Raw genomic sequence first — 12828 nt, forward strand, 5'->3', positions numbered from 1 at the left:
CAACCACTTTCTAGTCAGTGCAAGGTTATTCACAGATGCACACACAATATTGAGACAAAGCTCTACAGGAGAGGATCTCTATCACTGCAAAATATTCTGCCCATCTAAAAGAATCTCAGTACCATACCTTCTTGCAGTATTTTGTTATTGCTGTCCCCAGAGGGTGTTCACTGTTACTCTCAGCAGTCCCCACTATTGCCAAAATCTTATTACGTGGCATCTGGTTATCCTCCACTAGAATCTTCACCTGCATCACTTCTGGAGTTCCATGGGTAATGGTTCCTGTTTTATCAAATACCACCACCTTTACCTGCAGCAAAACAGAAAACTGCATTGTTGCACGAAGGTCTTACTGCAGAATCATTCAGATTCAAAGTTACTGTCCAAAGTTACTACCTAGCCACCTACAGACGACATGTGGTGATAACTTCTGTGTTTGGAAACAAATGCAGAATACTGGCATGTAGAGTCCTACTATAAATTAAAGCCCTGGAAAAATAAATTGCATTTTTTACCTTATGAGCCATCTCTAGTGGTTCTCCACCTTTGATCAATATGCCATTCTGAGCTCCTACCCCAGTACCCACCATCACAGCTGTTGGGGTTGCTAATCCCAATGAACAAGGACAGGCAATGCACAAAACTGTGATGGCGGCTTGGAAAGCAAAGCGGATTATTACTTCGGTTTTGGAAATGCTCTTATTGTAACCCTGTGGACACAGAAACACGTTTTAGTAACAGAGTAAGGAACATTGTAAACCATGTATTCAACTATACATTTTCTTAGTCACAAAGGCATATTTGTAATTACATACAATAACATTCTTCAAACAGAGTTTTTAAGTTGAAAAGTAAAGCGCTTGAAAGTTAGGAAGTACCAATATTCTGATTGCCCACACAACCTTATTCTGTCCTGTAGTGCATATACCTATCACATGCTATATTTTACTCATAAGACCCCTGCCTCATTCTAGTTATTTACTCAAACTAAAGAATATAAGCCATGAGACTCCTTTAAACTGGACCATAATGAACAATACTCTAATCACTACATATGGTGATTAATGCCCTATAAATACTCTCCACTAGAATCTTCACTTGCATCCTCTGTCAGAAAAAATAATCAAGCAAGGAACTGCCATCGTTACTGTCTGATAGTGCAAATTAGGGCCCCGTCCTATAATGAGATCCACCAGTATGTGAAGTCTATTGACTTCAAGCTGGATTCTCCATGGGGCTGTGCCAGCAGATTCTGATGCAGAATTGGGACCTAGGTTGAAGAGATCATCTTTCCCAAAGGAAAGGACATTGGAAAGTTTCAAGGTTTTTGTAATGTCACATTACTGTTTTGTTTGTTTTAAACAGTTAATAATTAGTTTAATAATTAAGTTAACCAATTAAAATATTTTTTTAAAACAAGGTATTTTTGTTAATCATTGAACTCTTTCAGGTTTGTGAGTTCAATACTTTTTCAAAATAAAGTTCCCATTTCTGAGTCTTTTTAGTAGTGAAGTTGATACTTTCAGTCCTGATTTGTATCAGACAGAGCCATTGCTAAGTAGTACTAGTAAGACAGCAGCCTATACTCAATATCCCTATGGCTGAATGGAGATGAACAGTGGCAAGGATGTCTAGTAACAGCTTTCTAAGTAGTTTTAAATATTTTGTAAAGACTTAGTTAACTATCATGTGCTATATGACTTTGCAGTTTTCCTTTCATAAGCAAAAATATAGAAAAACATTGCAGCATGTGAACAATATACTAGACAAGTGACTGTGAGGATATTCTGGGATGGAACTGCTGCAGTCAAACAGACTTCTAATACATCTATTATTTAATAACATTTAAGAAAGTGATTTAAGAGAGTCACTTACATGAAAATATGTTTCCACAATTTCAAAATTGACAAATCCAATTACAATCCAAGCAAAAAGAGTAACCACAGAGACAGCCACAATAAAAGGAACAAAATAGCCACTAAGTTTGTCTGCAAATTGCTGGATTGGAGCCTAAGGGGGAGAAAATACATAAACATCAATTCTGATCACATGATACTCTCTTCCATGCTTTAAAGCACTAGTATAAACAGAGTATCTCAGCATATTCAACAAATACTTCTAATAAAACCTAGATAGTCTCTCAATAGTTTTGACATGACTTGAGAGAATTAAGAGACTCAGAACTTTGAAGGTTTTGAGTTCAAAGTTTCTCTGACTGATAAGTCGAGATTGCTTGGTGTCTTGATATTAAGACTTATTCTGAGGTTTAAAAGACTCTAAGCTTTATGCGATTTGCTGAATAGAGGCCTAAATGAAGAGGCAGAAACTAATTGTTTAAATCAATGCCACTATTCAGTGAAAGTACCTTTGAGGTTTGTGCCTCCTCCACAAGTTTGACAATCTGAGAGAGAGTTGTATCAGCTCCGACGTGAGTTGCAGAGATCAGCAGTGACCCATTCTGATTAATAGAACCTGCAATAACTGTACTGCCAGGTTTTTTAGCCACAGGCATTGCTTCACCTACATAAAAGGCCAACAGCAGACATTAGGGTGGCAAATTCTGATTTTGACAGTGCTATTTTTCCTACTGCTACCTAGTCCTAACATACCATTAGAAAACACACAAGCAAATTAGTGAACTTTAATCTCCCTTGTTCGTAAGTATTTGATACAAAGAAATATTTTAATTTTTTCTAAAAGCAAACAGCTTACCTGTAATGAGGGACTCATCTACCATAGACTGTCCTTCAATAACACGGCCATCAACTGGGAATTTGCCTCCTGGGACTACTTTGACAACATCACCCCGTTGAACCAGTTCAACATCAACCTGCTCTTCACTGAGAAGGGAGTATAGTACATTTAATAGAACATGGTTAGTGACGTTTCCAAGTCCAAAAGCACTTTTCAGCATTATATACAGCAGAATCTCACCAATTCATACATTGCTAATTGATACAGGGCATTTTGTGATGCTTTATCCTTGTTTTATTATTTGTTTGTTTTTGTTTACTTGCCAATTCAGAAAATCTGTTCAATTTCAAAGCGCAAATTAGCAAGGTTCCACTATGGCATATCAGAATGGTATCAATTTTATTACATTTTAATATTACATCTGGCAAATTCTCTTAAGTTGAACAAGTTACTTGTGCACATCTTCAGCAAGGTAAAAGTGTTCGTTGAAAAACAAAGAAAAGAAAGGAAGGACAAGGCAAAATACCTCAAAAGAATGTTGTCTGGTCCTAGGTTAACGAGAGTTGCTTCTGTAGCTTGTAGTGAAATTAGTCTTGAAAGGGCTTCTGATGTTTTACCCTAGAATATGAATTTACACATTTGCCTTTGATCACGCTATCGACAAAAAAGAATCACAGGCTAAACAGCTACATGCAATACAATTCACCCTTTAAAACAAACACTTCTTGCAAACTGACTAGAAAAAATAAACTTCACATTTTAAATAGTTTTCAAAATTGCTGAAAATCATTTTGCCACATGAACAAATGATAAGCAATCAGGATCACGCTTTCTCATGTGATTTCATTTTAAAACATGCGCACCCTATAACTAAACCCACGTAGTTTCCTGCAATTTGTAAATATGACACTTTACACCAAATAAAGATTTATAAAAATACAAAGTTCAGTCTTGCTTCTGTTTTCTTACAAGCTGTGATTTTGCTTGCTAAGTATTCCCTCTGTATCTCACTAAAAATTTACTCTTTCATGCTTTCTAGTGCAACCTGTCTGGAACATTTTCTAGTATTTTATTTCATGTCAAACATGTGAGCAGGTACTTTTATTTTGCTTTACCTTTGCCATATGCTCTAACCACCGACCCAGTGCAATGAACACAAATAGCATAGGAGGTGTGTCAAAGAACGTCACAGGATTCACTTTTGCTTTTTCAGCCATTGCAACTAGAAGAATAACGAAGGAGTAGACAAATGCAATGGTGGTTGCCAAAACAATCAGCACATCCATGTTAGCAGTTTTATGCTTCAGTGCTTTGTATGCTTGAATGTAGAAGTACCAGCCCCCAAATAACTGTAACAACAACAACCACAATTGTACTTTACTCAAAAATACAAATGCAAAAATTACTGCTCTAAAGCTACTTTATTGAAAGTGAGAGGTACAGGGTTCTTTTCTGTACGTCCTTTTTTAAAGTTCAGGTTTAAAAGTTTAAACATTGTTCTTCATATCTACTGAAATATTAAACATTTAATTAGTCTACTGCAAATCAAGGGAGCTCAAATAAAAAAAAAGACTAATAATTACAATGCTAAAATACAGAAGATGATGGATCCAATCCTGCTCCCACTGAAGTCAAAACACCCACGGATTTCAATGAAAGCAGGCCCCATAACAGTTACATTGATTCAAAATGCTTATTGAAATTCACAAAGTGATCTTTTGCGCTTAATTTTTTTTAACGTTCCATTATAAAAAGACAATTTCAATTTGTGAACTTCTAATGACAGCAAACTGAAAGTCACCATGTTTTTATTTACCTGAACAGGGACACACAATAAAAAAGACAGCAAATTCATTACAGACAATCCTGGCAGGACCTGACGCTCTAAGAACATAGAAGAATGATAGGCCTCCATTTCCTCCTTGCTCATGTTGCGATGCCGGTGAACATCTGCGAGGTGACTATCCATAACCATCATGTAAATCATCAGCGCCATTACAGGAATGCAGAAAATGAGACTCACAAGAAAAGATCTTTTCCATCTTAGATAAGGAAAAAAATAATAATAAAAGTCTGACTTGTTTTACAAGTAACAGATAATTAATCATCACACAGATAACATTTTAGCTACAATGTCTGCAGAGACCAACAAAGTAATTTGTGAAAACGTCAATTCTGGTTCAAAAACAGCCTCAAATTTTAAAAGACGAATCAGATGAACATTTAAATAGAAATTAAAACAGGCTCAGTAATACTTACTGCCTTATTTCCTGTTTGTGGTCTAGATGGCTAGCAGATCTGTCCTTCTTGACTAAAGAAGTCTCAAAACCTAAATCCTAGATGAGAAATGTATCAAGGATTTGATTTTACCATACAGAGAATTAAACACCACAAAAGATACACTTTCATCTTGATTTGCAGGAAGTCATCAATACTGCACGCACAGAAAACACCTTTAGCTGTACTTCTTTGTCCAGGCAAGTAAATATCACCTGTGATGTAATATTTCTACAATTTATACCATGTTAACTGCTCTACAGAACACAAAAGCCATTCCCTGGCATCTAGAAAAAGGTATTTGCCCACTGGCACAGACAATTGAAACATACAGATGTGGGCAATATAAAACTTATTTCTACTTTTTGCTTTTTTTTAAGACATCTTGTGCTGTATAGAGATATTTGTAGGTTATCTGGGGGAGCAGGCCATGCATTCAGCTTGCTTCATTAGCACATTTATAAGGTCATTCTTTCACTTTCTATGTCAAAAGGTACCTCAGAAACAGCTGTCAGATTTAGGCTTCAATTTGTTCTAAAATGCTCTTTCAGCATTTCCTTGCAAGGCATGGACAAAGTTACCAAGGAGTACTGTTCTGCTGGCATACGGAGTTGCCCTTACTGCCAGAACACCTGTTCTGTATGTTGACTTCTCTACACTGATGGTGAGAAGAGTGGATGGAAGAGAAAGGGGACAGGATTTTGGCCTTGATATACCTCTGTTCCATAACCACTACATACCAAGAGTTCTTGTATTCCAGGGTTTAGAACTCTGGGAAGCATATTGGATATTCTATATGATTTTTAGTGGCCCAATGAAACAGTTTAATATCACCTAAGCACTTACCTCTACTGTTTGTATAATATCTCGAGGACCAACAATCTCAGGATCATATTTAATATGTGCTTTGTTGGTTGCAAGAGCCACTGAGCTGTATAATACACCTTTAGTCTTCATAAGGGTGGATTCTATTTTATGTACACATGAGGCACATGTCATTCCTCTCACCTGTTAAACACAAATTCTTGCCTGTTATCAAAACCAAAAACTGATTTTTTAAAAATGTTAGTGAATACTTTTTCATTTATTACAGAGAATCTGAGAAAAATTAGGAAACCATAAACTGTGCTTTTGTTATCTATGTTATAGCATCCCTAGATGGTATAACAAACACCAAAAAAAACTTTTGGAATATACAGCTATCTGACCAGCAGGTGGCACTGTGGCTTGATCTTTGCATAATTTCTAGGATAGCAAATCCACATATAGTTTGTAATATTCATCTATCTTTAGGTTTTATTCTGCTGCCCATCACCATAGTATATGAAAACTTCTTATCAAATCAATTGCAATAACAAAGTCTCTAGTGGAGGCATATAAATTGCACATCTTCACAGAAGGTAGAAAAATTCTGAATGCTACCTTTTTCCATTTATAGTCAATATACAATTTTTAAAAAGACTGAAGAGGTGATACAAAGGTCAGCATTTCAGCTTTTTGGGTCCTTGCTAATATTCCAAACTTTCAATAAAAGGCATGAATTGAATACACTGGGAAAAGGTACATTTGCCATATATTTGGGAGGTTTGTTGCTATTTGACATGTACTATTGCATTTGTTTCTCACCCACCTGTGCACAGCTTTCCACTGACATTTAACCTTGTAGAAGCAGATATTCTATTTGAAAGTCACATTTTCGTCTAAAAACGGTCTAAATATTATTGGTAAAAGCAATCTTTAAGATTACTGTAACAAAGATTTTTCCCCTTTTTACTCAGTTCCTAGTGTAGACCAAGGTGTTTGTGCATTGGACTGCACTGGGTGAAAAGTTATCTTCAGCTGTTTTGTTGATGATCAGTCACATTTTCTGTCTCACACTTAGCATGATGACATCGTTCTCAAGTCTTGCTCTAGGGGTGCTCACATGCATGCTCTATCCCTAAGCTCTGGAAGAGCACATTTACCAATAACAGCAAAGCTGGAATTGACACAGAAGAGGACACATGCAACAAGCAGGAGTATGCATGGAAAAGAAGGTGGGGAAGAGGCAACTGGAGAGGAAGGATGGTCCATCGACTAAAACGCCAGCCTGGGATTAAAGAGACCTAGGTTCAGTTCCCTGGTGCTTCCTGTGTGACCTTGGGCAAGCTTTTTAAATGGGGATAACTTTATTTCTGTATATCACAGGAGTGTTGTTAGAATAAATACATTAAGAATTGTGAGGCATTCAAGTACTATTGATAATGGGTGCCATTAAGACAGAGAGACCTATGTAAAATCATGTCTTGTGTTGCTATTCTCAGATCTTCCCATAAGTCCCCTATAAACATCAACAGAGGAACATAAGAACTCTTAAATTTTTTAAAGTATTTTTAAATTCTGTACTATTTAAAGGTGCTTTATTAGAATCCTGAATGTATCTTTTAATCAATCTATAAAGAAGTTTACAATGTCCTTTTAACTACAGATTTTATCTAAATTATAACAGCCAAATGCAGCCACACACTTACAAATACCTATTTTTCTTTAAATCAGACAATCCTATCTGTATGGAAAGCTTTCTAGGAAGTAAAAACATTACACATGCACATTGAACAGCTATACATGACTGATATGGTTTTATTTATTAAAATGATCTGCTTACAACAAGTTCTAGAATTCCATCCCCATCATAGTTTTCCATAACAGTAGCTCCAAATCCCAATTCACGGATTAGATCTGCTATGACTGACGGCTGTATGATAGCAGGGTCATACCTCACTTCTGCCTTCCCTGCCATTAGAGCAACAAGCACAGAACATATTCCTAGAAATATACAACCAGAAAGTACAGTTAATTAAACATTGTATTAGAACAATGTGCAAACACATTTAGTTTTGTAAACATACTGTACCTCAATCACCATATTACATGAGGCTATCAATTACCCACATTCACTAAAACTGTGAAACAGGTAGCCTGCACGTAGCATACTGTGGGGACACTTTCAGAACAAACAACAAAAGGTAGGCTCTGAGAGAACATGTGTACTTGAAGAATCTAAGTCTAGAGGTAAAGGAAGATGAGCGAAACTGAGGGCAATGACAGATTTACTATTTATTTAAACTGGTTAATTTAAAAAAAAAATCCAGTTTATGATACATTAAGGGGGCTCTAAAACTCCTCAATTTTCCCCCCAAAGCTCCTTTTAAGAAATTTAAGAAACACACTTTGTAAGTAAGGGTTTTAGGGCTCCCCAGTATTTGTATTTCTAAAGGCCTTTTCTATAAGAAATAAACTGATTGAGAAAGAGAAATGAACTAAACACACAGTCCTGTCAAACACAGAACGAAAGAATTTTCTCTACCAGTTTCTCACAGCACCGAAGGATTAAAGCATCAAATAGTCCAAGATTTGTCCAGCTTTCACATTATTTTAAACTGATGAAGTATAGCCTTCATTTGCCATTGTTATTTGACTCTGCAATATTTTGCTTCTGCAGAGCACCTCATCCTGTCAGCAGAGGGAGCACAGAATTATGGTCATAATTATGAATTACATTTATGATCATGTAACAGTGTAAGAGCTTGACTCTTTATCCTTCCCTACTTGCTAGACCACAAATAGTTTATATGAGTCTGCCAATGCCTCCAAGTTACCAGGTCTATATTGTCCTTTGGGTCAAACAGTAACAGCTCATTGCTTTTAGTTCCAGGGGCCCTGGGTTCCATCCCCACTGATGACCCAAGGCGGGGAGGAGGGAAGGGGAGAAAGTGATTACAACAAGGAAGTAAAGCAGGAAAAGTATGGTTAAGTTGGCCTCAATATGGGCTTGTCTACATAATGTGGGGAGTTAGCTAACACTGAGTGGAAAATCTGGAAAGAGTTTTAAGTGTGGCTGAACAAACAAAATGCAATTGTCTAGCTTCTAAGAGGGCAATGATAGAGAGAATACAAAAAAAAAATGGAGAAATGAGTGTCATTTTAAAAGAAATTACTTGCCCTGCTAAAAAGTTGAAACAATTCATTCTGTACTGACCAGAGTTTTTAAAGATTAAAGATCCACGTCACTAACTGGTTTATGCTCAAAGTGCAGGAGACTCTCTGTATTGTACATTGTCAATGTGTTGCACATGCTGAATGCTAACTAATACCATGCTATGGGTGGGACAGGCAAACAGTGGGTATGTACCTAGGAGTGAGTAGGAGATCAGAGTTTTATAAGCTGCAGCCCCAATGCACAGGGGAGTGATGTACTGATGAAATGAGATGCTTCAACTTTATGTTACCCTCTATGCTCTCCCTAGTGCTTTGGGGCTGCAGCCTATAAAACTTTGTTTTAATCTCCCTAGAAATCTGAAAGTTGATTTTACAATGTGTTTAATCCTTTGAGTGCTATAATTCCACTCCTGCCAAGGCAATTTAGAGTAGGATCTATCAAGTGTGGCAACGGAGCTATATCGTTAGTGTGCAGGGCCACATACTTTACATCCAGTAAAGCAAGATTGTGTAGGATGTACACTGTAAAACAATCAAAATTCAACGGTGGTTGTTTCTCTCTCTAACCCCATGTTAAAATTCCACTACAACAGCTGCAAAGGCATCTCTAAAACCTGGCTAGAGATTTAACAGGTTTTACTGAAGTATATCTCACCATCTTCTCTTCTCAAATTTCTCTCAATATTTGCCACGCAGGAAGCACAGGTCATGCCAGTGACCTGGATGTAACACTTCGATGGAGTCTTTGCCTCCTGTTTATCATCATGGACTGGTGACACTTTGGAGTGCAGTGCTGTTTGGTAAAGCATATTATCTTGAGAATCTAACGACACTTCCAGTGAAGGCTGAGTTATTAATACCAATGGTTCTGTGTTTGCTGGGGGGTGGGAAAAAAGACAACACAAATCATGAATTTATTAACAACCCCTGAAATGAGTTATGACCCAGACACAACATAACATGAGTGCACATTACTGTAGTATTCCTGAGAAGCAGAACTGCACTCAGCTTATCAGAAAGATGCATGTATTTGTTCTGTGGGTGCTAAGTCAAATAGCTAAGCCTACCTCTGCTCTGCTGCCTGGAAATCACTCCCTGAGATATTGATTAGGCAACTGAAACTGTGACTTCTGTTTTTCTGCTCAACTGTGCTCATTTCATTACCCTTTTTACTCAACCTCCCCCATCATCTTTATCTGTTTTGTCCTTCTGTAGTATCCTGTCTGTTATGTAGATGATGAGCTTTCTGGGGCAAGGAATAACTCCTTGTTATATGTCTGAACAGTACTCAGGCCAGGTCTATATTAGGAAATTAGGTCAGTATAACTACATCGCTCAAGGGTGTGAAAAATGTACCTTCTTGAGCAATACAGTTAAAATGACTTGACCCCTGGTATAGACAGTGCTAGGTTGACAGGATGGGCTTCTCCCACCGACATAGCTACCACCTCGCAGAGTTGGAGTACCTACATGGACGGGAGAAGCCCTCCCATCGGCGTAGGTAGCGTTTTCACTGAAGTGGCGCCATTGCTCTGTTTTAAATATAGACCTGCCCTAGTTGTGACACCAAGCACCGCTGTATTTACACCTTACCCACTATGGTAATAATCTTAATACCTCTTAAGGTATATTTTGTATGATTTGAAAACTAGTAACTCACTGATCATTAATAATCTTGTATCCTGTATGTACATGGTGGGTATTAAGACTTATGGACATAAGCTGAAATGATAACTAGAATGTGTTCAAGCCAAGTATATCGGGGGAGTTGTTAAACAAATCTATCCTAAACAAAGGAATGTGTGTTTACCTCAATTTATATATAAGCAGTAAACAGACCCATGAAGCTAACAAGGATAGAAGCAAAACTCAGATTAACAAGTGGGGGAGAAGACAGCATGGCATTTACACCCAGCAGGATAGAGATGCTTGGTGTGGGTTTTTACTTTTCAGTAGAATCCATTTACTGGTCTACAAATGCAGGGATCTGAGCCTCAAGTGATCAGCAACTGAGTATATACAATATTATTGTACTATAAAAGTGTATAGAGTGAGGTCTTTTCTGAAAGCTAATGACTACACACTGGTGATTAATATCCTTGTGATATATATGTACTAACATAGTGATGCTGGCAAGCCTGATGCCAACTCTTGCCCAGGCTGCAAACATTAGATAAGAACTGATACCCTTGTAGCTGGAGATCAGATTAGTTTTGCTCAGAATAAGTATTAGTCTTATGAGAATGTGTTTAGACTCTATGAAATGCTTGTAAGTTGCTGCATGCATTAATTTCGCTTGTAACCTCTGTATTCCATGCTATAAGAAAATATGTAAATTTTGCTTTATAACTTTGAACATGTTTGCTCTGAACTTTTGAACCCAGGCACAGGAATTGTCTCCACTGCCCATCCAGAAGGACTATCAAAATCATATGACCATCAAGGAACATCACAATACAAAGGATTATTTAGTGGCTCTATCGCACCTTGGAAATGTTATGTCAAGGAAGCTCGTCCTGTGGACTTGGAAGCTGAATGAAGGAAATAAAGCAAAGTGACAGGAAAATTTTCCATCTCTGCTCTGTTTGAACTCTGACTGGGCTAGAGACACCAAACTAAAGTCACAAATCCCCAGGGGCTGCCTCCTGGGTTGGCCATGAAAGACACTTTGAATTGACAGATTACTACAACTCTGTCACTCTTTGGATTTAGATGGTAACTCATTTGTATGTATATCTTTGCTTTCTTTAACCTGTAAATAACTCTAGTTTCTTTTTCTAGTCAATAAACCTGTAGATAGTTTATTACAGTATTGGCTACTGACATTGTCTTTGGTGTAAGATCTAAGGTATCAATTGATCTGGGTTAAGTGACTGGTCTCTTGGGTCTGGAAGCAACTTGAATACTGTGAGACTTTTGGCGTAAGTGATCATTTATCACTAAGTCCAGTTTATCTGAGCAGCAAGATAGACTGGAGAGTCTATCGGGACTGTTTGTTACTCCATGGTAAGACTGTAGCAGTGATCCAAGAGTTAATATTTGTTACTGGCCTGGTGAAATCTAATTATAGAACACATCATCAGTTGGGGTACCTGCCTTGTTTTTGACAGTCTGCCCTGAAGTAGGCACTCAAAGTCATGAGCTACTTCCAGCAGGCGTGACAAATATTATAGAAGGAATTATGAATGCTCTTTGATATTATGTTTTTAAGCGTGTGGCCGAACAAGGGAAGGAACAGTTCCCACCCAGACAAGAGTCAGGGCAGCTATTTGCCTGTCTCCTATGTAAATTAAGTATGGTAGAATCAAAACAATGGAAACCCCATTTACATATGGGGGATAGGAAGGGAAGAACAGCATGAGGTCAGCTTCTTGGTGAACATAGCAAGCTGAATGTACAAGGACTTCCTACCTCGTGAAGCAAGGTCATTGAACTCTCAAGAACAGAAGCCATCTTCGGCGTCCATCACAAGACAGACAAAAGGGAACAGAGCTCTAGCAAGCTGAGAAAGATGGGTCCTTCAACCAAGAGGGGGTTGAAGTCTCTGGAACTGAATATAGGTGAGAAACCTTCTTAGGCAAAGATCTTTTACCTATGAAGATAAGGGAACTTGTACTTTTGTGAAAGGTCCTGCCTGAGGGAAAGTCAGCCATGGCTGGAAAGAAAAATAACTGGTGAGAGAAACTGTCTTGAACAAAGCCTGTATTTTGTTAGATTAAGTTTTAGACTTTTAGATGAGCTTTTTCACTTTTATTTGCTTGTAATCATTTCTAACTTTATTCCTTTCACTTAGCATATGTACCATTGTTAATCAATTTGTTTTATTATTATTATAAACCATCTCTATGCTGTGTTTAAAGGGAAGGCTGTATTTACCCC

General features: G+C 37.6%; 1 protein-coding gene across 2 annotated transcripts in view; it reads right to left on the reverse strand.

Annotated features, from left to right (window-relative positions):
- ATP7A (ATPase copper transporting alpha) overlaps nucleotides 1-12828 on the reverse strand; it is a 62340-nt gene that overhangs the window by 13880 nt on the left and 35632 nt on the right. For both annotated transcript variants that reach the window (XM_045030323.1, XM_045030322.1), the window contains 12 exons: nucleotides 9605-9826; nucleotides 7616-7776; nucleotides 5818-5979; nucleotides 4954-5030; nucleotides 4511-4736; nucleotides 3810-4043; nucleotides 3221-3312; nucleotides 2713-2840; nucleotides 2366-2520; nucleotides 1876-2010; nucleotides 516-710; nucleotides 128-310 (listed from right to left, as the gene is read on the reverse strand). In XM_045030323.1, the coding sequence (XP_044886258.1) occupies nucleotides 128-310; nucleotides 516-710; nucleotides 1876-2010; nucleotides 2366-2520; nucleotides 2713-2840; nucleotides 3221-3312; nucleotides 3810-4043; nucleotides 4511-4736; nucleotides 4954-5030; nucleotides 5818-5979; nucleotides 7616-7776; nucleotides 9605-9826 (1970 nt within the window). The remainder of the gene's footprint in view (nucleotides 1-127; nucleotides 311-515; nucleotides 711-1875; nucleotides 2011-2365; nucleotides 2521-2712; nucleotides 2841-3220; nucleotides 3313-3809; nucleotides 4044-4510; nucleotides 4737-4953; nucleotides 5031-5817; nucleotides 5980-7615; nucleotides 7777-9604; nucleotides 9827-12828) is intronic.

The sequence above is a fragment of the Mauremys mutica genome, chromosome 9 (genome assembly GCF_020497125.1).
Source record: "Mauremys mutica isolate MM-2020 ecotype Southern chromosome 9, ASM2049712v1, whole genome shotgun sequence".
Taxonomy (NCBI): domain Eukaryota; kingdom Metazoa; phylum Chordata; order Testudines; family Geoemydidae; genus Mauremys; species Mauremys mutica.